Genomic DNA, 24869 nt, shown 5'->3' on the forward strand with positions numbered 1-24869 from the left:
ATCTATCTATCTATCTGCGGCCAACGTTTTTGCAAATGGGTGTATATATATATATATATATATATATATATATATATATATATATATATATATACATAATCAATGCGCGATTGAGATCATCACAACAACAGTCTCAAATTTAAATCCTGTTTATTAATTTATTCTCCTATTTCAGTTCATTCAATGGGTATTAATCGATATTAATTTAAAATTCGCTAGCCAACGTTCAGAGTCATTTCGCGCCATATCATAGGTAGCCCAATAGATAGGCGCTCTACTGTGGTATGATGTCATCATATAGTATATATAATTATGTAAGGTTGGCAAGAAAAGCCTATATTTTAAACATTCATAGTTTAAATATGACCAAAATATAAACATCTCTTCAACAAAATACATGCAAATATCAATTATTGTAATAAAAAATAATAAGTAATAAAAAGTAAAATAATAGAAATTACAGCGCCTGGCTGTTGGGCTACTATAAAACTGCATGAGGTCGCATCAGAGATCGTATTCTCGGTCAAGCCTAGTTTCAATTTCACTGTGAACATGTCAAGGTGGCAAGCAGTTAACCATGACCATTTACATTTAACCTTTTATAGAAATTATTCTTACGATATAGTGAAAGCTAATAGTAACCAGGAAACATTAGCCAACAGTAACGAATTATTATAGACGGATACATCATCATTCACTTTGATTTTCCAAACATCCACACCTGGGATTCTTGTCCACTGCATGCGACAGCTTTCACATACTCACTATTACTATCTCCACGATCAAGACATACATTGCGACGTATATTGTGGACTTTAGAATCCTGTAAAAGAGGAAAAAAAGTCGATTATATACGCCGTAAAAGAAATTTCGTAAAGGGGATATTTCGATCAAAATAATTTGAACAAAATTCGCCTGCTTATGGCATCATAATGCAAATTATTCTAAAGTATTGCTCGCCCAAGCGATCAGTAAAATCACTGGATTTCGGAAGGCGCCCTCGCTGTTATGAGGCGGCAAAATTTCCGCATCTTATGTCAAAGTCTTGGAAGGTGCAACTTCAAGGGCGGTTCAGTGAACGTTGTCCTACTTCTTATAAGTATTATTATTAAGTTGAGCATTCAGACACAAGCTCGCCGTTTTTTGAGTGGCAAGTGGCAATGTAAAAACTAGTGGACGAAAATATTAATAATTTTCTTATCGCTTGACCATAAGTCATTTGACCATACCACGAACGTGGACAAATTCTTCCATAAAATCATTTTTAAACGGTAAAAAAGAAAGTTTGTTTACTTTGTATTCCCATTTTTGATTTTGTCCTAAGTCATCACATTCTCTAAGATATAAATCGTAGCCATTGAAATCCAGGCAATTGTCCTCAGACTTGAGTTCTCCTTTGCTGTTTAAAGTGAAGTACTGAAAGAGAAAAGAAAAACCAACGATGGATTCAGCATGAAATAACGCTAAAAATTAACAAAAAAAATTTTAATCCATTACTGGGAGGTAAAATATTCGTCGATACATTATTGCATGTCGAGGTTGGTCTCTCTGTATTTACTATACTGCTTTAACTGTGCATGACCCATGCATAAACGTTTCATAAAGGCCATGCACGGTTCTAGTATTTTGAAGACAAGACCAACATGCATGTATTCCGAACTAAACTCACAAAAATATGTTACCTGATTTCCTCCCTGGCCATGACATTGGTAAAGGCCTAAAGGATGATCGTCGCGCTTACCGAGGGTATCAAAACACATACCGCTTTGTGGATTACGCACCTAATAAAGTGGAAGGAATAATTCATTCATAAGACCATGCTGCACGTATGGACGACATGGAAATGAACTAAAATTATGTTTAAAATTAAACTCGAGTCACGCTTTCCTTTTGCTTGGGTCACGTAAAAAATAAACAGTTGATTGATAAAGAAATTAATCGTTTTCATAATGTATATAGAGACATATGTAATACGAAACGACAAACGAAACGACATATAATTTGCAAAAATTCCCGTTTCCTCCATTTCTCACATGGTTTATGCACACGTACAGCGCGTGCCCTGCAAATATATATTTGATTGGTAAAAGCCGTAAAAGGCATTTGATTAAAAAAATATGTTGTTCTAATAATAGTGCCATTATAGTGCCTTTGAAAATGATATAATTTATTACAAATTCTTTGTAGCTCCAATTCTATGTGAAAATAAGCTTTGGAGGTTTTCCTCAGAAAGTGAGGCATTAGTCATCGAAAAACAAAGACAAACGCCCGTATTCCAAAAGCTCACTCACACTCGCAATGAATGTGACATATAAATTTGGTCAATTGTTAATGCTGGTCACTGGTCAATGAGAAAGTTCTTTCTAAATAGGTGGTAAGACTTATCGACTGGAACCGCCATGGAAACGTTATGAGAAGATTATTAAGATCTCCCACTGAGTGAGTGAGCTTTTAGAATACAGGCAAAAGTGTTTTCAAATTATTATTATAAATTATATAGTGCATGGAAACATTTGAACTAATTTAGTTTTTTCAACCTCGAAAACAGGCGCTACAAAATGAAACTTGCAGGCAACAGTATTAGGCGGTCCACATTGCTTACCTCCCCGGAGAAAAGGAAATTTGAATCCGGTACTGACAATTCTTTAAAAACATTATCTAGATACCATTTAAAGCTTTTACATTTAAGTCTCTTGCGTAAATTGACTCTTTCACTGACATCATCGTGTTGTTTCGAATTAAGGTCATATCTTATATTATAGAAATGTTTACTGTACTCGTCCATCCATACGTCGGCAACGCGCATCAAGTTCTTGCTCACAGGATCAATGTTTGACCCGGGGCGAGCTGGAAACGAGTAGGGGAACTTGGGACGGAACACGTGTCCAACACGTGAGCAGGGTAACATTTCAATAACACCACCACACATCCAGATCTAAAAAGGCGCAATAAGAAACAGATGTTTGGATGTCAGTTACTTCGAAATTCCCAGGTGAGGGTTTATCCTAAGTACCAGTCTTTTATATTAGTTTTTTAAATTTCAAAAGCACTAACAAATTTGACGTCGTCATGCAGACAGATAAACAGACCAATTTTTCTTTCTCCTCAAATTTCTCTCTCGTTTGAAAACAAAAGAAATCAAGCTGATCATTTTCACTATATAGCGGCAAACCGATTACATCAACAGCACAAGGTAAATGTTACATAAACAAGACGCCTGCTCTGGCGTTAACTCCGGCGTGCCGCGCACGTGCCAGTCATGAATATAAAGCTTTTGAACATAAACACTACAGTTCATACTCATTGATTTAGAAGCCTTGCGAACCTAAATGTTGTTCGATATTCAGACAGCACACCGTGCTTTAAAAGTATAGTTGGGAAGACTATTTAGGTTGTGAACCTAAACGTCGTACTTTAAAAAGTATAGAAGTTCAAAACTGCATGTCTACATGATATGTCTATATAGGGACATGACTTTCACTTTTTCTTTGGGACTCCTGGATACAAATGAGCATTTCACTTTTCAAATACTGGTATATTTCGCGCCAAAACACACTTGCGACGAAAAAACAAAAACAAATCAAACCAAGGCGAATATTCAACTCCGTCGCTCACGCTGGAGTAATAAAGGAATCGACAGCTACTGCATGTCGTCACTGTGAAATATTCATAAACCAAGACAATTTACCCCAATACATCAAGTAATTGTACAAACAGAAATTAAAGTATGTTCGTACATGCACAATGCCTTGTTTCATCAACGATGTTAGATTCTATTTATATTCTAAATTTCTTCGAAATACGCAGCATTATTTACAGTATGAAAAATTTATCGGTATCTCACCCTGAAAGATATCTCTAAATTTTCTCCGCCCCAGACATCCATTCCTGTATCGTATGTTCCCATTTCTTCGAAATACTCCTTGCTGATAGAGAATAAGCCACCTGCCATAACAGGGGTCCTAAACGGAAAAATTTAGCGACGTTTTATAGGAAGCTCACTCCACCTGTTTTACCTCGTGCACTCTCGCAGAGAATTACTTCGCCAATGCAATAGGGCAAAAAATATTGAAGATTCGTAGTACTTTTTGCTGATAACCTAATATTTTTCAATGGCAGCCTATTTAAGCAAGCATGTGATAATATATGAACCTTCTTTTTTGCAATAAAATTCAATGTCGCAAGAAATTTTAATTCAAACCGTTTGAAATTTTCCCATATAAAGTCTTTAAAAACCTTTAATACATGGTATACTGGTAACATATATCACAAATAGACAACTAAAACCATGTACCTTATTCCATCGGTTTCATCTTTCCTCCTTTTCATTTCATAAGCAGGTATTGGTTTCCAACCGAACTCTAGCCTCCACCGAAATATTCCTCGTTGAAATGGCTCACTTACACTATTATACTTAAAATCCTTATCGCCAATAGCATCAATGACTGGCATTACCACATTAGACTTGTTCTCGGCAATGCGAGTCAGTAACGGTTCTAACCAGCCAATAGTGCACTCGCAATGTGCATCAAGGAACGTAAGTACCTCTGCCTTCGCTGCGGCAGCTCCTGTTAACCTTGCTCTAATAAGTCCTTCCCGTTTTTGCAATCTTATAATTTTCACCGGCGTAGCGAGGGTTTTCACGTATTCGTCTAATTTATCTTTTACTTCATCTAAAGTACAAGGGATTCTTTTAAAGTGTGCACCGTGCTCAATATTTTATTGTGCCTATTTTGGAACTTTTTATCGTTTTGTCATTAATGCACCATTAAGGGGAAAAGGGGTAAACACATTTTTTTACTATAAGCTAGGGTATCTTATTGATATTTCGTTTTAGTCGTTGGTTAATTGTATTCTATAGAGGTTTATCGGATTATTTGCATGATATGGTCATTGCTGTAGTATGCACCCGTACAGCTCGATATAGCGTGCGCGTATTTTAGGGGAATTTTTCGCAGCTCGTGAAACGCTTTCTCTCTTTTTAAAATAAAGTGTAGATGATGTTATGGCACAACAAGTGACTTGATCTTTGAAGGATTTAAATAATTCATTTGTACTGTACGTCCTGTGGACTTCGAAGACACTATAACCACAGTTAGATTTTTAACTACAGCCGGTGGTAAAAGTAGCCCCCGACGACGAAATCACCTATATCTTCTCACTCTAAATGAGGTATACAATAATCTTTTCACAATTAATGCTATGTATTTGCGCGTATTTCTTTAGTTTTAGTTGATAAAAATAGTGATAATAAACTCCCGATTAAGAGAATATAATGCATTTGGGGAACTTTCTATTAAAATTCAAGATGGTGATAGATAAAGATCAATTTGGACGTATAACAGTTGTATAACAGTTCATACCTCTTGTGCTTGCGTCATCAACTAAAATAATTTCTTTGAGTAAATGAGGTGGGGATCTATTTATTACGCTGTGTACGGTTCGAAGTAACGTTGACCAAGCTTCGTTATGAAAACATATTATCACGCTTGTTTTGGGTAAGTGTAAAGGATATTTCTTCCATCGACATCTAAAAGAATACCACATGATTAACGTAATATCGAAGTGTAAATTTGGAGCAATTTTTAAAGAACTAAATTTAAATTGGCAAACGTGCGTTCATTGTGAGAACCTAAAAATGCATAAATGCTGGCAAATCAACATTAATATTTTGTTTGGCTGCTGAACGATTCCCTTTTAATCTTTGGTGCTAAAATTAATTCATGTGTTGCTCGTATAGCTCGTGATGTTTGAAAATTTTACCAAAATTGGACCAGCTACTGGGGCAAGAACCATTAATCCCGAATTGTACTCCCCATCGCATGATTACCTATACTAAAACCCACAATCACTGTGATCTTTGGTGAATTCCAAATTCTGAGTAGCGGAGGCAGAATATTGATCAAATCTCGCACCTCCGACGGGACACAACGTATTTGGGTTTACATGTGACTATGGAAGCAGCAAAATCAAAGCTAAACGATAAGTTAAGCTTACTTAGTCAGTTGGGACTATTTGTAGCGAAAACTGCGAGCGTTTTAGAAAAAGAAAATGAAGAAGCAATCAAGCGCCATTTAGTCGGCCTGAAAGCCATCACAGACACAGTTGCCAATTCAAACAAACAGTCGAAGAAGTGCAAATTGTCGGAATCTGGTCTTGAGTCCCGGTATGGCAAGAATGCATAAATAATTAAAGCCTGTGTTAAATTGATTATAGAATATCTAAAATCCGTCAGTTTAATGACCAGTTGACGCATGCTGTCCAAGCTCTTCGCACTTTGAAGAAACTAGAGACGGTAAATGGGCATGTGCCAATGACCTTGAGTAAACTCCAAGCCATCAGGGAGAATTTGGTGGGCACAGACCCAGACTGGGAGGAATGGTACTTTTTGAAACTATCCGAAGCTATAAAATCTACCGAGACCAAAACCACCCTAATCGACATGCTGACGACGTCGCAAGTTGTTCATCTCAAAATCTTCAAAGTAAAACGTGAAACAAGACTGGGCAAAAGTGAACAAGGATCTTCTGGTACCAGGATCTGTTAACGGATGTCAAGCTGGACGATGCGGAGTCGAATCCATACCGATCCACATCGTTCTGGAATTAGGAGAGAAACAATAGCACAGTTGACAAAGCTGGGTTGGTTGATAATAAGCCCCGGAACCATTGTAATTGTAGTGACATTGTAATTATATGTAATTAGTTACTCGTTATTGTTATCGTAAAATGTTATACTGAAGATTTTACCATGTTTTAAATAAATTTGATTGATTGAACCTCCCAATCAGATTATGAAGCCCTTTGCCGTCTAGATGTCCTCGGACCTAAAGACACGACGGAACATGATCAAGCTAGCGTTTACGAGGAGTTTAAAGAGCAACTGACAAGGTCACCAGAAGGTTGGTACAAGACGGCACTATCATGGAAAGGAAATCTATCCACCTATATCAGGACAAACCTTCGGTATACAACAGAGCTGTTTGGCCTTGTTTCGTCGCTATTTCGTCTTGAGGGAGTCATCGCCTCACATGCATCTAGAACAATGGAAGCAAGATGATTTGGAGGAGCTAGAAAAATCCCTGTATGGAGAGACCGTGGAGCAAGCGAAACAACAGAAAGAGGCAGCGACTATCAATTTCGAAGACATCGCCTCCAAACCCCACAAGTGGACATCAAACGTCAGTTGGCTTGAAGACAAACAGCCATGGTTCCCAAACCACTGAAGATCAAACGGTCGATTATGCTACTAGATTAGAACTTATCGTTGGTCATATACGACCGGTGAATTTGATAACAAATGTTGCGAGGGCTATTTAGAGAAAATAGGATTAGCGAACAACATTGTTGGTTGAACAGTACCGCCGCCCAGTATTTGCATGATTGAAGGAGCTGGAGAATATCGTCAAATCGTGTTGCAATGATCCGTTCTCATAATTCAGTCAAGTGGCATTACGTTCAAACGTGCCAAAATCCAGCGGATCAAGGGAGTAGAGGTGGTCAGTTGACAAAGTTTTAGCGCAACGGTCCAAAATGGTTGAGAAACGAGGAGGGGATTGGCCTAAAAGTCCGTTCATTCAACCGTCGACAGGATCAAAGGCCGAAGCGAAGATATCGAAGAAAACACTGTTTACAACGCAAAGAGAGATGGAGAGGATTGCATCCTCGAGAATGGAACGAATTGCGTTGTTTCAGTCAAACAGAAGCGGCGTTAAACTCGAAATTGTACTGGAACGAGCTTGCCCAGGTTTTACTTGACATAGAAACTCAAATAAACCGACGTCCTTTGAGCTATGTTGAAGATGATGTAGAGTTACCGCTGCTAACCTCGTCGAGTTTCCTATTCCAAAGATCCAACCATATACCAGAAATGGAATTTCATCGCGAAGAAGACAACGATTTGCGGTAAAGAATTAAATTTCTGAGAAACTATAAGGACCAGCTGAATCAGTGGAGACCAGAGTTAGGGAATGTTGCTTGAGTTAAGAAAAGTGTGCAACACTCCTGCATGTTTGGATCAGGCCATCCAAACAAGGAAACCATTAATAATTGTTGAATACTACAACATTTTGATTACTTTTTGCTTTTCTAAACTGTAGCAAAGTTATACCGTTCGGTATTAATAATTAAAGTCAGCAGTGAAAACAGAGCATTTCAGTGGTATGATAGCCCCATGTTGAATAGCAAGTGTTGTTATATAGGTGCTGTGTATTTTAAATGTGATTGGCTCCTTCGTAGTCACATGACTTTAAATAAATGCAATGTTTCCCACCAAGGACACAAGTGAAAAATTGTTGCCCGCATATTGTCATAACAAAGTGATTTTTGTAATGAAATTGTTGTGTAACATGTAACATGTATGTTTTCGTTTTCATAACAAAACACTTAATGTATGCTCCCAAGGGAAATAGTGAGTTTCAGACTCCTGGGAAAACAAAACTCACTATCTCCCTCAGGAGCATACATTAAGTGTATATTATATTGGGGCATTTACAATACAGGCAGAAGAATTCATTGTATTGACCCTCTGGCCAATATAAAAAGTGCAGTCATATCATTTTTATCAGGTTAATCGGATTTGAAAAAAAAGGTCATGTGACCTCCTAATGTTAGTTGCCTATTAAGGAAACAAGATTCAAAATCCAGATAGCAAACCTTACCCTATTGGCCTATTCCATAATACCTTTAACAATTTAATGAAAAGAAACAACAAGATACGTAAATGCTGGATTTCAGTTTTAAGTTGTACACATATTCAGGCTAGTGTGTAGTCTGTAGACCCAATTTGAAAAATAGGAAACCATGTCCCAAAGCCAAACTTCAAATTAGTTTAGGTTTAAAACAATGAGAGATCCTAATGCTGTCTAGAAATAAGACCTGCTAGATGAATACTAGGGCACTTTCCTTTATATGGTAAAAACGGTCAGACCATGCATTTCTAAATTTCACTATAGTTAATGTATAATTAGGCTTTTATCTGATGGTTGAGATGCTACCGTGTATAAATATTTGTAAATAAATAGATAAAAACCATTCCTGATGAATTTCAATATAGACAGAGTATTGGTACTATTTTTACAGTGTCTCAAGAACTCTGCATTCAAATATATCCTTATTTATATCTGCCTAGCACAGGAAATGCAGTTTCACAATTTCATTTTTTTAATGGAATACTTTATTTCAATCTGAAATATGACCAGTTTGACTATTTTGGCCACTTAAAGAAAAGCATCCCTCCCTTTAGTGTAGAAAGTTGGCATGGTTAGGTGAAAAGGAGGTAAACAACAGTAAACTGTTTGTAGTGACCTCTTAAACCACATGATGAAAAAAAAGTTATTTGAAAGAAATGTTTTTTTTATGCACTTTGGTATTAGAATACTGATTATGGGATACCCAAATTCTTCAGGCATAAAATGGGATAGAATAGATAATTAACTGATGAGCTGGGTACAATGCATTAGGTTATATAGGCAAAGACAGAATAAAATACCTAAATGGGTATTTGGGTGTAATGCTCTCTATTTTAGGACACTAGAGACCTAATATTTTGGGTGAGAATGTTAAACATATCTAAAATAGCAAAATCCAATACTAAAATGGAATTTCTAATGCCAAATTGATCAAACACTGACTAGTCATTACAACAGATCACATGATATTGCATAAATATCATATGATATGGCATAGATATCGTTCGTTGTCAAACTACACACTAATCTTTCATAGAACATAATAGAACGAAAGCTAAGTAGTCGTCATAACTATGGATTATTTCAACCTACTTTGAATTCCTGAAATCTCGTAAATTTCGTTCCAACGAAATCTTGTCACTAACAAAACGGTTAAAAGAATGCTGCGTATAGCCCTCGTTCTCCTTCTCCTTTTCCCAAGATTCAGCGTACACAGCTACGCCGAGCTCGCCAGGTTGGTTAGGATTGCGATGAGGTGTCTTGTCATAGTCCGCATACACATAATGAGCTGTGTTGCCTGGGTGCTTCGCGAGTCCGCGCTTATCTCGTAATTTTCTATCAAGTTCCACTGAATTGAAGTCTATATTGTCGTAGTACGACTTGCTATTACGTTCGTTCACGAAAAACGCCACTGTGAACAAAAACCACAGTGCAGTGGCAAAAATAATGCCGTAAAATATGGTACGCCGTCTTGATACTAAGGCCATGCCGAACGAATGTTATTACGCGATAGTTCGCCTGTTTTGAGACGAAAGGCACTTTAAACACGGCGACAAATGCTTCCGCTTGGGAAAGTTATAAATCAGCTTCTAATAAGCCATGTAAGTACATATTAAAAATCCACAAGAGAAGAAAAAATTAACAATAAACAAAATACAAGCGTTCTCTGGCCACCATATTCTACAATTTCGAAGCCCACGCTGCACACCGTCAGCGGCATTTAACTTTTGCAACATTTGAGAACTGGCCAAAGTGAACCGTGATTGGCTGATTTCACCGCATTAGCAAATTTTTATTGACTTGGGCTGTAATTATCATTTTTATATGTGACAATGCAGTGGCAATTCGCAGGTACTGTTTTGCGAGTCGACGGTATGCGGCGGTCTCGTTTGTTACATCAGATAAATACACCTTACAAGCCGGCATACAGCTGAAACTATAAAGCAAAGTCGTTAATGCACGCCTGTACTGTAAGATGAATCTTGACTGTCATCGATCCTATCGACAAAGTCAAACATATTTCGAAAGTTTGCAATTGGGATATAAGTACCGATATATTATAGCAACATAAACTATCCATCTAATAATTAATATCACATAAAGCTATAATATTTTTGCCAAAAACTACAGGGTAAATTATATGCACACAACCTATAAACTTTATCAAGCTATGTTTTGAAGATGAAATTTAAATTTAAAAAAACACTGATTTAATACTATCTTCAGATTTGCTGCAATTTTGCTGCTAAACTAAGCTGTTTGTATAGTGACGAGTCTTAGGACACGTGTCAAAGCGTGACACGGCCTTTTAATGCTAATCAGTCACAGACATCTCCATCGAAACAAGATTAAAATTTCAACAATCAATATAACGAAATACAAAAAGCTCTGTCGTTTTTACGTTGTTGCTAGGTTGAAACACCTTTTGAAGGAGACCGCCTTTGACAAATATTTCAAAAAAATTATTTTGAGCCAAAATTCGGTGCATGATTCCGCACTGGATTGTGTCCCCGTTTACGCTGAACCTAGTAGCGGGTAATAGTGTGATATGTTTCAGTCATTTCGGCTTCGCACTTTGCCGTTTTATATATATGTCATTTCATATAGCCTTCCTATTTTATAGGCTTCAGGGTATTATAAACTCCGAATTGTTTGCATATTTGCGAGCATATCTTGTCAGTGAGCCTGACAATGCAAACGCGACCTGGTTTATTGACCATTTTTAATGGACTCTATAGTCCATATTAACATCTTATAGATATGCTATCAGTTATCAGTAACATATTTTACTTAAGACATACCAATATTTAGACCTCCATCTGCTAGCTAAGTATGATGCTTGTGCCTCGCAGTCAAATTTTTTTTGCCATTTCGTTTTCTCTTATAAAAAATTTAAACCAGTTACTGCAGCTTCTTCAAATAATTTTCAATCAATTGCGCTTTAACAGTGAACAACTGCCTAAAATATATCAAAGAACCGAACTTCTCGACATTTTGATTTATAAGGGCCTTGACACAGGAGCCTAAGTATACTAATTCTCCTGAAGAGGGCCATTAGGTCGAACGTCAAGATGTTTACTGCATGATGTTTTATATTTTTATCAGTTGCTGAACCACATTTATAGCGGGCTTAAGCTTAATGCGACTTAAGCCTCTACGCGAGAGCAACACAACAAACACATTTCAGCATTTGTTTTTTACCATTAATTTTGCAAAAGCTTGGCGACAGCTTTCATAGGCAAATTGTTAAAAAATGTCATCAAGTCAAACAAAACGTGGGAAACTGAACACAAAGCTGAGTTAACAAAAATGAGTGAAGGAAAGAAGACTGGCATTTCAGTATTTGCATCCACAGTTTAAGTCGTTCTCAGTCTCCACGGTTTCACACAGAACTAGTATGGCAGCCGACTAAAGCTCCGCGTTCATGTCTATCCCGTTTTATCACCCACACGTGTAATTTTTCGGTCGAAATGGACTTGTACTACAAAGCAACTATAATATATACACATGCACGAGCTCCTTGTTTGCACAAGGGAATGAGACACACAAATAGATAATTAATATTGCCATGCATGCAATATAATCGGACTTACGCTTTGCTTCTCAACTCTGGAATCTTTCTATGTAAGGAGATCATATCGCTGACCACAATATTTATTTCATGTTTTTTGTAACCTGCCCGAATCGCCTCTGAAAATGTGCTGTTGAGATTCACCGGAACACCGTACTCCCCGAGACCGTTGCGGTTGTGCGATTTTGGCAAATCTTCGTAGTTCGCCGACCACGTCCTCCTTCGTAAGTCATTCACATGATTTTCTTTCATGACTTCGACGTGGTCCGCCGAGATATAAAATGAGAGTCCGTCATAAATCAGAATCAGAACGCTGCACATAAACCATATCGCAGTGCAGAGCACAATCGTGTGATAGACACGACGAAAACGAAAGATCATAGTTGTCAATAACGAAAGGGCTACGTCGACGATTCATCATTACATCGGGAACGACTCAAACTTCTAATTCACCGTTCCGCTACAGCAGGCAATAATAGAAACGTGATAATGGAGTCAGGCTATGAAACGTTGAACTCCTTACAATTTCATTTTTCCTGACAAGAACCCGCACGAGTTTGAAGACGTCTCCATAACATTACAACGGACACTTTATTATTGTTATTTAAAAGGCGTCCCACGATTGTTTCATGCTTCATGCAGGTACCAGGAGAAAGAAGAATATAATCGAACGTGCAACAACCGTATGCAGGCCAGCCGAGATATTACTAAAAGTTAGGACAGCCTGACCTATACTATAGTGCATGAATAGCTATGAGCTGCATGAAGATCTCTTTAAAGCAGATACTTTTAAACCAAACAAAACGCAGAATCAAGTGGTTGCCTGCCATACAGCACAAATTCGACTGTTAGCCTAATAGTAATACTAATAAAATAAAGTTATAAAAGCTTGACGGAAAAAGCTTTTTTGTCAGTTTTGAATATATTTATTGCTATTTTTATCCCATATCGATGATGTTTTCTTGATTCGATTTTTTTTAAATTTCAAACTGGAGAAAATCAAACATCATTTTCTAACTTGTAGTTATGTTAAAACATAAGTGCAGGGCCAGAGATCAAGACAAGAGTAGTCCACACACAATATCTCACTGACTGACTCAACCGCTGTCTGATATTGAATAAATCCGTCAAAACAGAATTGGGAAGTCTCGTGCAATGCCAATGCCAATGAATTTCTTTGATTGTGCCAAGATCATCACGCGACTTTATAAATGCGATTTCGACCATGTAAACGGTTCACTGTTCTTATGCTCTAGAAAAGAGAGACATGCAGTGAGAGATTTATATCAGCTAGAATGTTTGCTATTGTATTGCTATAGCTAGTATGCATGGGCATTGCCGATGAAAATCCAGTACTTCTACACTACAGTTTCAAAATGGAAACTATATTTTACGATTCCTTTATGACATATAACAAACACTAACATAACATTGTCCCGCGACAAAATGGCATGCAATCTGTAAATGGCGTATAGCTTTGACCAGAACAGTTGTCAATAAAGTGAATGGAAGAAATAGTATAAAATCAAATGCTCATGCACCAGCAATTGAAAATGATGAGTTTTGGGGAACCTAGTCGCCCAGTGCAGTGGTTATATATATCTTCGTTATAAAAACATAGGCTGTCGAAGTTTTTACGCCAGACGGCACGCGAAGCTTTAAGTTTAAAAGGCGATCAAATAATCAAGGGCAAGGACACAGAAGCATTTTACTTAACATTCGGTCAAAGTTGACTTAAACATCGTAAGCACGCTATTAAGTTTGTGTCACCGTTTAGCTAAGCACGGTCCTTCCTGTTGGCGTGAATTCTTAGTATTAATTCCACACGCCCACACACAAGTTCAATGCACTAGCTCCTAATATGTATAAAGGCTGTTTTCCACTTACGCGCTTTTCATACGCACGTACACGCACGTAAAAGTCGAAATCCTTATACAAGTTACCTTTGAAAAAACTAAGTGAATAAATCGAAGGAACTTAGTTTTCTGCATATTTTAGTATGCATTAGTTGACCTAGATGTTAAATAATAAAAAGTTAAAAGCATTTAAAATTTTCCGTACGTGTACGTGCGTATAAAAAACGCGAACGAGGTTGTAGGAATGTCTGATTAGGAAGATTCTGCTGCGGAATAAAAGAGTTAGTGATTAGATTACCCGAAAACGTTTCGAGCATGCTAGGGCCTTTCTTCTGGACGAATGGGTTTCGCTTGAAACGTCGACACTTTGGACCTATTCACATAACGCTTAGCCTACTCAGAGTTGTTCATATGAGCCACTTCGACTCAAAACTGAGTGGAATAAAGCTGCAGAATCTTATTTTAAACTGTGACTCGTCATTTTCAGTAGAAATAGCCCAACAGTACTTGGCAATGGAGTACACGAAAAACTCTCACAAGAACCTCTAAGCAGCATCCCGGACACGAATATCCGTTGCCGTTGGGAATGTTAACTATACAAGCAAGCATAAAAATAAATGATCATTAATTATGCCCTCAGTTTCGTGATCTGAGTAGATTGTTTTACTTCTTTTAGTGTCTTTAAATCATTTCGATTGGCCGGGCACTCACCCCCCCCCCCCTCATTCGAACTGGCTCCGAACTAGTCCAGATATATACTGCGCATGCGCATTACTTGAGACGCAATTCGAAGCATTACATTGTAAATTTTAAAAAATTATATTCTTTGTTCGGCAGTGAATATTCTCGCTTGATAGAAAATGTATGCCGTAATCGTAAACTTCGTACTCTGGTTAGGGCACGACGTTGCGTTGTTAGGCTTATCATGCACCACATGCGCTATGTAGTGGCTGCGGGGATTTAACATCTAATTTGTAACTTGACAATTTAAGACCGTACTTTTTAGGATCATTTCTATAGTACGTGTCCCGTCTTTGTTCTCTAACATAGACAACATTCGCAACCACGATGATGAGTCGTAGTGCCTTCTTCTGAGCGGGAAGCAGATTACTAACGTTGCTTTTTAGTAACATGTTAGTGATCATTGATGACCGTTCCTTTTCGCTCCTTGGAGTGATAGGAGGAGGAAAGCGCATTCAGAGTGGTCCATTTACTTCATTAAAAAATAAAAAACTATTTCTGAGCTGAATAAGGGCATATGAGTTCATTGCCGAATCGCTCCAAACTAACATTAACTTCCCCTTCATATTAGGGAGTTTACCTTCGAAGGTGGTATATGTACACAAACGCTTTCTTTACATTTTGAATCCGTATGTTTTCTAAAATATCAAGCATTTTCAAAATATTTGACACGCTTTTAGTTCGCTATACTTTTAAATGAATATGACAGAGAGAGATTTTATTTTCAGAGCTATAAGCTTATATGAATCATGCCAAATTTGAGCAATTTAGAAACAAGTAGACTACTCATTGTTGCGAGCAGAACCGATGCGCAGAATCGAAGCGACTGTAACCCCCCTTTAATGTTCATTTTAAAAAATTTGAAGTAATAAAAACTTGACTTTCGTGTGTCGTATAGTGCAGCCGTGCACATGAATGAAAATAAAAATATTTCTCTTATAAAAATATCCATAAATAGCCATGCTTGAAGGTACTGGGACATTTTAAATAAATTTAATTTTTTGTCCGGCAGTCAATATTCTGGCTTGATGGAAATGTATCCTGCAATCTTTCATATTTTTATGTTAAGGCACGCGCCGTTGCGTTGTTACGTTTATTATGCACCACATGCGCTGTATAGAGGTTACGAGTATTTAATATCTAATTAGCAACTGGGGCATTAAGACCGTACTTTTTAGGATCATTTCTATAGTACGTGTCCCGTCTTTGTTCTCTAACATAGACAACATTCGCAGCCACGATGATGAGTCGTAGTGCCTTCTTCTGAGCGGGAAGCAGATTACCAACGTTGCTTTTTAGTAACATGTTAGTAATCATTGATGACCGTTCCTTTTCGCTCTTCGGGGTGATTGGAGGAGGAAAGCGCATTCAGAGTGGGTTACTTTTATTTATCTTCCTTAAAATTTAAAGCCAAAAATGGATAACAAAAATTTAGAGCTAAAGAAAGTTTCGCTGTCTGAAACTTTTTTGGATCATTTCGATAGTACATGCCCCGGTCTTTGTTCCTTAACACTAATTCATAATAACTGGTGTAGGCAGAAACTGTAACTTTTGTAAAGAAAGAAATCGGAAAGATGCATAATTAGACCAACTGGCTTGCATGTACTTGCGTCAGTGTTGGATAACGTCAAAAAGTATATGCATGTCAGCGGCACGTCCTCTAGGATCCTTTCGAACCTGTTAGTTGGAGAGGTTAATCACGATTCCACTTACCTGGTATCTCAAACATAACACCGTAAAGACCGTAAGCGCCGTCAATATCAATCGTACTACCGTTTATAAATGCCGCTGCTGGGGAGAGTAGAAAACACACAGCAGAAGATACCTGAAATTTCAAAAAAATAAGGATTTCAAATCGTCAGGATATATTTTACATATACCATTAACGCTAATTCCTAACCTAGAGTAATCATCCTTTCCCACTAACCTCTTCGGGAGTACCACAGCGTTTTGCGGGGATATATTTCTTTGCTTCTTCAAATACCTTCAAATTATATCTTTCATAGTTCGCAGCTGCTGTTGTAGAATAAATCGGGCCCTATACAGTAAGAGAGCACGTATCACTAGCGTGTAACATTTCCGGAGGCAATTCCCTGATTTCCTTGCACGTTAATTAATCACTACCGCTTAAATAACCATAAGCTGGTATAGTATTATTCACCGGGACTGTCTTTAAAATACGAATATACTTTAAGCTAGGCATTTCAGGACAAAAGACCCGCACTTGATACTTCGAAAATACAAGGGAACAAAACATTGACCGGGTACTTACTGGGGCTACACAATTTATTCTTATACCGTCCTTTGCCCATTCAAGTGCCAAAGTCTTTGTTAAATTGTTAACACCAGCTCTTGCTGCTCCCGTGTGTCTAAAATTATGCAAAAGGCTACATTGATTCACACAGGGCCAGACTAATTTCATACCGCGTGTTTGGATGTGTACGATTTTCTAGCTACATTTTTTTTCGGGGAGGAGGGCTGTGTGATTTTTACCGTGTGAACACCTGAACCGGACAGATTCCGGATGAACATAACCTAAATTTACATAAAGATACCTAAAAAAAGGCAGAATGCGGTGTAGTGTGCTGGCCGAATATGGTATTATGATGTGGTTTTCGTGATGCGGTAAATAAGCTCCTTTTTGTACATGGTGACGTGGTTTATGTGTATCCGCGTGTGATATGCTATATTTGGCAGGCCACCCATATATGGTACAGGAATGATATTATGGTCTATTCATATTAAATTCTGATATATACGGTAAGGTATAATGAGGTATATATTGTAAGACTGAATTGATTATGTCGTAATAAGTTGACACATGTCAAAAAATACGATATCTAATTCTATTATATAATTCAAAAGCATTCTGGTTCTCGAAGATGGTGCATATTGTAAAAAGAAAAAACTAGCGCGGCGAAACCATTTTGAAAATTTGAAATTTCGAGTCGTATTTCTTAGATATCAAAGGACGGATAATAATCGCTGATTGATTGTACTGACTCCATAGGTCTCAAATATACGGCAAGTTCTCTTTTCAACTATTTATTTGAAGGAGTTTATTTTAGCTGTTGTCATCGTGTCGCCGTCCTAAATCCCTATTGGCATGCATGTGAAAACGTGCAAGTCATATCAAAGACACTTCTCTCAAAAAACAAACACTTCCGTATTAAATGTAAAGTACCTGTAAACACGCATAAACCACAATATCAAGACTGACAAAAGGCAAGCAAGCGAACTATACACCGATATATTTTGTTATTGTAGAATCAAAATATATTTCGTTATTACAGAAGCAGTGATTTCGTGTGACAAAAAATTAAAAAATGGCAAGAATACACAAAGTATGTATCATCACAGGGGCTAGCTCTGGACTTGGCTTTGAGACGAGCAGGAAAATGGCAGCTCTCGGATATGAAGTTGTGTTGGCGAGTCCAGATAAAACAAATACGAAACTGGCTATCACAAGGATTGAACGGGATTCGCCCGACGCTAAGCTTATTCATATGCCTTTAGACCTATCGAGTTTAAGTTCTATCGAAAAATTCTCGAAGAATTTTCACGATTCAGGCAAAAAGTTGAACGTGTTAATCAATACTGCGGAATGGAAGGATAGGGAAAGCAGTAGAGTACCTATCTATACGGAAGACGGATTTGAAAAGACGTTTGCTTTGAACTATTTAGGCCATTTCCTGCTGACGTTTTTGCTTTTAGACGTCCTCAAGTCGACAGCAAAGTTCGATCTGGAAGCGAGAATTGTGGTGCCGTCTTCGGCAATTACAAAACAAGTCCGTAATTTCCACGCACTTGACGTGGACGATATTCAGCTAGTAAAATCTGGCTCGTATACGGGCCGTACTGCATACAATAACTCCCAAATGGCCAGAGTTCTATTCTGCGAAGAATTACACCGACGTTTGGAAGGTACAGGAGTAACCTGCAATGTTGTCAATCCTGGAAGATACGCCCGACCGACAAGTCTTTCTTCTAGTCAGAATTGTTTCCGAAAGCACATTTTCCTCTGTTTTTGTTTGTGTTCTCAGACGAAGGTTGCTAATGCAGCGAATGCTGTTGTTTTTCTCGCGACGGATGGTGAGCTGAGTCGTGTAAGCGGTCGATGTTTTGTTGGATGCCAGGAAATTGCTACTCAAGTTAAAACGCAAGATATAGATTTGGACAAACAATTGTGGGAGTTAAGTAAAAGCTTGGTCAGTAATGTTCTCTGATTCCAACACTTATATATCACTCCTTGGCAACTAGGGATAGTTAGGACTTAGTATAAAACTCTTAACCATATTTAGGATCAATGCAGTAATAGCACTTATGGGGGTTTTCCTTATGTTGTTGCTTTATCACCAAGACCCCTCACTTCAAAGCAATAATTATACTCTCTTTACACCAAAGTGAGGCTTGGGTGTTAAAGACGCTAGCACAAAAAAATGCGCGCTTGTAAAAGCCGTTGTGGTTTAAAAAACACATGTAATCGTCGTGAGTATATAATTGTATTATCTTGTCTTGTATACATAATTATGAGATCCTGATAAAATGAAAATGCGCTGTCTCACTTCCGTTCTACTTCTAGTTTGTCTGTCTCACAACACTTTACTTCTTTACGAATATGAGCTTTTTGTGGTTTATGAGGTTTTTATATGTTTGAGAAACTTAGGCTTTTTATGTTATAATGGGGCCCCATTGTTAGAAGCAGAGCCGATGCGCGAAAACTATTTTTATCATATAACTGCATGGTTGTCTATCTGTGGTCAAGTCGGGGAGCTGGTCATGTCGGATGTTTGGTTTGTCGGATATTTGCAATATTTTCGAATTCCCTCGTTTCATAGAATCTCCTCCGAGATTCTCGTGGAATTCTCTTTGGAACGTAAAATCGCGCGAAAATTCAACTTTGGTCAAGTTTTTTTTAGTTTTTCCCTAAATTTGCTAAGTTTAAGGAATTTATATGCGTCCTTTAATAACTTCTTATTAACCGAGCGCGAGGTCTTTACAGCTAGAAATATCGGACCGAGGTCTTTTTGAACAGACCGAGCTCGTAGAGCGAGATCAGCGGTAACGCCGGTCCATTACGAGAAAGTGCCGGTCCATTACAAGAAAGTAATGGACCGCTGAAAATTCTTTTCACCCAATCACTGAGCTCCATTTCACGGGAAGTGACGCTTGCCATATAATAATAGCATTTAAATGTAAATAATTCAGTATATTTAATATATCATATACATACGCAAATCTGGGAAAACCATTCCTAACGGTAGCAATAATATTGACAATACTTCCACCATGATCTTTCATCCATTGTTGGTACACTACAGGTTAACATACATTTATTTTATGGCTTTAGTTATTTATATATCTATACTTTAGCATGTACAATACGTTATATCATTCATCATATTATATTTAGCTCATTCACGAAAGCAGTGGCGGATTCAGGGTAAGTCAGAATGAATTACAAGGCTTAATGGGCCAGTGTTGCCAGATTACTGAAAAAAGAAGCCAAACATTGTTACAGTCGGCTCTTTACCGGATTGCTTTGTTTCAAACAAAGAAAACAACGATTATGATAACAATATTTGGTTAATTTATTCAGTAATCTGGCAACCCTGTAATGGACCACTTGCATAATAGACTAAATTATGATTTAGTTAACAAGAAGGAAATAAATCACCACAGCTAAAAAGAGCATACTGAAATTAGTATAGCCAAGTTTGGCTGCAAAATATGAAGTAGTACGGAAAATATAGCAATCCGATGTTGGCAATTTTTGTATACTTTTGTATTACAGGCGGAAATGTGTAACTAATTTAGTTACAATCTCCGACCATAATATAAAAGTATACAAAATTCGCCATCTTCGCTTGGCTAGTATGGTATGCTCTTTTCAGAAATCTCCTCTTTGTCGCCTAAATCAAAAGTTGGTCTATTATGAAAGTCATTTCCAATTCAGAATACTTTAATACCAAAACAATAGACCTTTTCGATAATTACGTTTTGATAATGAAATCCATTTTATTTAAGGTGGTTCTAAATTTAAAATTATAATGTTGTGACGTAATTATCGAAAAGGTCTATTGGTTACTCATTTTTGAAAAATATATTTACATAAAAATCTACCAATGCGATTGCGTGTTATAGCTTTGCTAATTTATTATGACTTATCCTGGATCCGCCACTGCACGAAAGTAGTCGTTTGAGACTTATAACTAACCTTGCTGGCAACAGTTAAATGTCCCATTTAGGTTGGTGTCAATAACTGCTTTCCAACCTTTAGACTTCATGTCTGCAACATCACAAACAAACTGACCACCACCATTGTTCACAAGATAGTCTATTCTCCCAAATTCTTTCAATGCTATCTTCATTAAATTTTCGACCTAACCATTTATTACCAGAAATTAGTGACAAGATCACTGTCGCAAGCGGAGATGTTAGGCAGTTAAGCTAGAACAGTTGCTCTATGAATGCACGGTTAAAATTCTATTAACCGTGATGGATGTAATCATCTAAAGGTCGGCAAACGGTGCCAAGTTTCATATTTTTCCCGCGTGTTTTATGGTTAAAAGTTGAAGCCAATTTGTATGGTGAAATGCAAATAGTATACACGTGACACGGCCATATTGTTAAATATCTGGTATTAATGCATTAACACAAATTCGAGCAGATGCAAAAAAATGGCAATAGCTGAATGAAAAAACATGTACGCTGGTGTTCATGTACTTGCGCAAGATTGACGTAATTGTACAGTGATATTACTGATATATAGAAGAAAATAAAACTCGAGTTGATCAACCTACGACGCTTTAATGATCATGTAAAGCAAGACCTAGCTAGGAGAGCTCTGTATACAAACATGGTAAATTTATTTGTTTGTAATAATTATTAATCAGGTGAGTGAATTTTTTAGTGTTGTTGAATTACTATGTACAGTTCTCTTGGTTGGGACAAAACAAAATCTGTCAACAAAGCAATTATTTAGTCTTAAACAATATGGAATGTACCTCTGACAAGTTAGTAAGCAATTTAATTACCAAAAGGTTATGCTGCATCTGTTGTGCCTACTATGTCAGGTCAAAATTGTTAAGTGGGTTGTAGACTTGGCCGATTGTGTGTTCAATTAAGCTGGAGATACAGTTTGAAATTAATCAAACACAAATTATACAAGAATTGATACTGAGGATACTTAGTGGTTTTTGCATATTTTGAAGTGTTTATTAGCAAACAGAGGCACCAACTTGCTGGGACGTGATTTTCATATAAAAGAAAGGTTGCATGTATGGCGGATAATATAATGTGTCAATGTCATTATTCATGCCTCATATTGTTATACATATGATAAGGTATTGCTTAAAATGTTAAATTTATAGTCTTATAACCAAATTACCTAGCTATCTTGGCCACCACCAGAGAAGGCATTCACAGTAAAAGTGTTGATGATACTGATAATGACAGGATTTTGGGGAAAGGGGGCCATGCAGAGAAAACCTTTGGGCTAGGTGGTTCGTCTGAGTGAAGACAAAATTTGTATAAAGCTACATAACAACGATTCACTTTTTAATAATTTTCTCAGGAGGGGATATATAGAATTCTCTCAAACAAGTGTCCTTTGCAGATTTTTGCAGCCTCTTAGTCATAGTGAGTTTGTTCATGAACTAAAAAGCAGGCTTCCACATCAATACATGTGCATTATTATTGCAATGCATAGCAATTAAGTTGTAAGAGAGCAGTGGTTTGATAGTATTCATTCTTGGGCATGCATGTTTGCAGGTGATGAATGAAATCAATTTAGCTCTATTCAGTCTATTGTAAACTTTCCAACCAGACCTAGAAACAAGGTAGGGCAGGGGGGGGGGCAGGCACGGACCTAGAAGCTTAATTGGGGGGTGCATATTAAAATATTCAAGTTTAAAATAGGGTAAAAACAATCGCTATCAAAAGAAATCAATCAGGCATAGGACGAATATATAAATATCCACCCCCCCCCCAATTAAGCTTCTAGATCCGTCCCTGGGGGAGGGGGGCGGTAGAGCTAATATGTTAATTAAATGAAAGATCAAACACCCTTATCCTTGTATGTTATCATTCCTAAATTGTTGCCTGAACCATCGTAATAATTCATCATAACGTATAGAAGCATATTAATATAATACAATATTAACCTGTGATTCCTCTCTAATATTACATCGTACTGCCTTTACCACACTATCTGGTATATCAATTGTCATCGCTTCAGCAGAAGCACAAAGTACTTCTTCATTTCTAGATGCAATGATAACTTTCGCTCCTAAATGAAGAAGCTCTTGTGTGATTGCTTTCCCAATTCCAGTACCACCTCCAGTCACAATTGCTACTTTGCCTCTAAAAAGATTAGCACGAAATATCGAGTTTACAACCGACATTGCCCTTGGGAGTTATTCTAACCCAGTTTCCAAATTCCAACACCACTAAAATGATATGACGTCATTTTCTTTGTGCCATTTTAAAAGGCACCCGATGCACACGTAATTATACGCTTATTAACATATCAAATTGAAACGTAATTGGCGCATATATGCGGTGATAGTAGGTATCAGACACCTAACCAAACCAACTGTCGGAGTACCTAAGATCAAAGCCTGGACACAAGTACACAACAGCTTTGGCGAATTAAATATGGCGCCAGTTCACTGGGTGACTAACTTTTTAAAATCCATAGTTTTAAATCGTTTAAAATCCAACTTTTAAAATATTTGAAATAAACAATGAATTGAGAAAGCCATGTCGTCTCGAAGATGTTTTAAAGCAAAACACACTGTTAAAGTGGTAAGCTTTAAAGACGGGAAAGTCAATCGGAGATCAAAGCTCAGTGTACCCATAAAGTATTCAGAAAGAACTAATGTTCACAAATATACGTCCTCTTCTCTACCTGAAACTTCAGCATGTGGGCAGCCAGAAGTCAGCTTTGGTGGAGATGAAATTGTTGGGCCAAGCTTCAAACCAAAGCGTGGTAAAATGCGTTGAAGAAGAAAATTAAGGCTTATCGCGATAGAAAGATTAAGTTGGGGAATGCTTGGCTTGGTATTCGACAACAACTCTTCTCTGCTTTTCTGGAGCATCAAGCTATGCCTGTCAACCAAGGTTGTGTAATTCCTGAGTGCAAAGAAAGTGCATGTGGTAGATGCCTTGACTGTGGCCCAGCACATTTTATGTGTGAGGAACATATAAACCTTGTTCATGCCTCTGGTCAGTCTTTCCACTATCCTGAGATTTGGAGGTAATATAGCTGTGTTGGGTGTAATATTTATAAGTTACGGTCTCTCATTTTGGCAGAGGTCATGTGGGCTTTTTGAGGAGCTTATTTCAATGATTCTTTTATACTGCAACCTTAGTGTAATAGTATTGAAGTCATATATGTGACAGGATGTATGTACTGTGTATATGAAGTCATGTGATGAGAGTATGTTGCATTGTAGATTGAAAAGTATATTCAATACAAATTTAAAGAAGTTGTTGTTTGGGAGACAAATCACAATTTAGATCATGGTTATACTCGTGATGTTGTCGTCGTTAATAGAAATGGTTATGTTTATGGTTATATTGTAACGTTGATTGTCAGGTGTTTTCTTTTATCACATGAGCACACTTACAATTATACATTTATGAATTTGTATTATTGTGTAAATTCTGTGTCAATTTCCTTACCATACTCTGTCTCTTACCTGCCAACATGACTACTTCTAAGATTCCATTTTTTCCTATGAATTAAATAAGCAATTACTATGGCTTTATATTGATATTTAATACATTGACTGATAATGTGTCCAATTGTATTTTTTTGGAAAAATAAAAGAAAACTGAGTCTGAAAAATAAAATCCTGAGAAATCTGGATTAAAACAATTAAGGCTATAAACACAAGTTTGCGACGTTTAGATGAAAGATATGGATTAAAACAATTAAGACTATAAACACAAGTTTGCGACATTTGCAGTTTATTACAATCTATCTGATAATAAAATTGAAACATCA

General features: G+C 37.2%; 2 protein-coding genes and 2 non-coding genes across 5 annotated transcripts; 2 read left to right on the forward strand and 2 right to left on the reverse strand.

The window, feature by feature from the left end:
- Positions 1–383: 383 nt before the first annotated feature.
- On the reverse strand, positions 384–12835 carry LOC114531314 (polypeptide N-acetylgalactosaminyltransferase 13-like). 2 transcript variants are annotated; one of them, XM_028552952.1, is made up of 8 exons: positions 12283–12835; positions 5364–5530; positions 4295–4673; positions 3845–3962; positions 2603–2935; positions 1683–1781; positions 1294–1416; positions 384–823 (listed from the first exon to the last, which is right to left on the reverse strand). In XM_028552952.1, the coding sequence occupies exons 1-8, from the start codon at positions 12639–12641 to the stop codon at positions 695–697; spliced, it is 1707 nt and encodes a 568-aa protein (XP_028408753.1). In that variant the 5' UTR covers positions 12642–12835; the 3' UTR covers positions 384–694. The 2 variants fall into 2 exon arrangements, with proteins under 2 accessions (XP_028408753.1, XP_028408752.1); XM_028552951.1 differs by lacking the exon at positions 12283–12835 and adding an exon at positions 9782–10374.
- A 528-nt stretch (positions 12836–13363) lies between these two features.
- On the reverse strand, positions 13364–23279 carry LOC114531340 (peroxisomal trans-2-enoyl-CoA reductase-like). Its single transcript, XM_028552974.1, has 7 exons — positions 23023–23279; positions 21075–21240; positions 20091–20172; positions 17130–17226; positions 16785–16895; positions 16571–16682; positions 13364–13512 (listed from the first exon to the last, which is right to left on the reverse strand). Exons 1-7 carry the CDS (start codon positions 23260–23262, stop codon positions 13466–13468), a joined length of 855 nt encoding a protein of 284 aa, XP_028408775.1. The 5' UTR covers positions 23263–23279; the 3' UTR covers positions 13364–13465.
- Positions 15106–15322, forward strand: LOC114531358. Its single transcript, XR_003687845.1, has one exon. It is a non-coding gene; the product is annotated as a small nucleolar RNA U3 (small nucleolar RNA).
- LOC114531359 lies at positions 16019–16235 on the forward strand. Its single transcript, XR_003687846.1, has one exon. It is a non-coding gene; the product is annotated as a small nucleolar RNA U3 (small nucleolar RNA).
- Positions 23280–24869: the final 1590 nt, after the last annotated feature.

Source organism: Dendronephthya gigantea, unplaced genomic scaffold (genome assembly GCF_004324835.1).
Source record: "Dendronephthya gigantea isolate DGI-Jeju-01 unplaced genomic scaffold, DenGig_1.0 000070F, whole genome shotgun sequence".
Classification (NCBI taxonomy): domain Eukaryota; kingdom Metazoa; phylum Cnidaria; class Anthozoa; order Malacalcyonacea; family Nephtheidae; genus Dendronephthya; species Dendronephthya gigantea.

Coding starts and splice junctions, on each gene's coding strand:
- LOC114531314 (XM_028552951.1), bottom strand. CDS start 10,176: ATGGCCTTAGTATCAAGACGGCGTACCATATTTTACGGCATTATTTTT. Junction 4,674..5,363: donor TGATGACGCAAGCACAAGAG/GTATGAACTGTT, acceptor CTTGTACTTTAG/ATGAAGTAAAAGATAAATTA. Junction 1,782..2,602: donor ATTTCCTTTTCTCCGGGGAG/GTAAGCAATGTG, acceptor CCACTTTATTAG/GTGCGTAATCCACAAAGCGG.
- LOC114531340 (XM_028552974.1), bottom strand. CDS start 23,262: ATGTCGGTTGTAAACTCGATATTTCGTGCTAATCTTTTTAGAGGCAAA. Junction 16,683..16,784: donor GCTGTGGTACTCCCGAAGAG/GTTAGTGGGAAA, acceptor TTGAAATTTCAG/GTATCTTCTGCTGTGTGTTT. Junction 13,513..16,570: donor TGTTATGTTTGAGATACCAG/GTAAGTGGAATC, acceptor TCTCTTTTCTAG/AGCATAAGAACAGTGAACCG.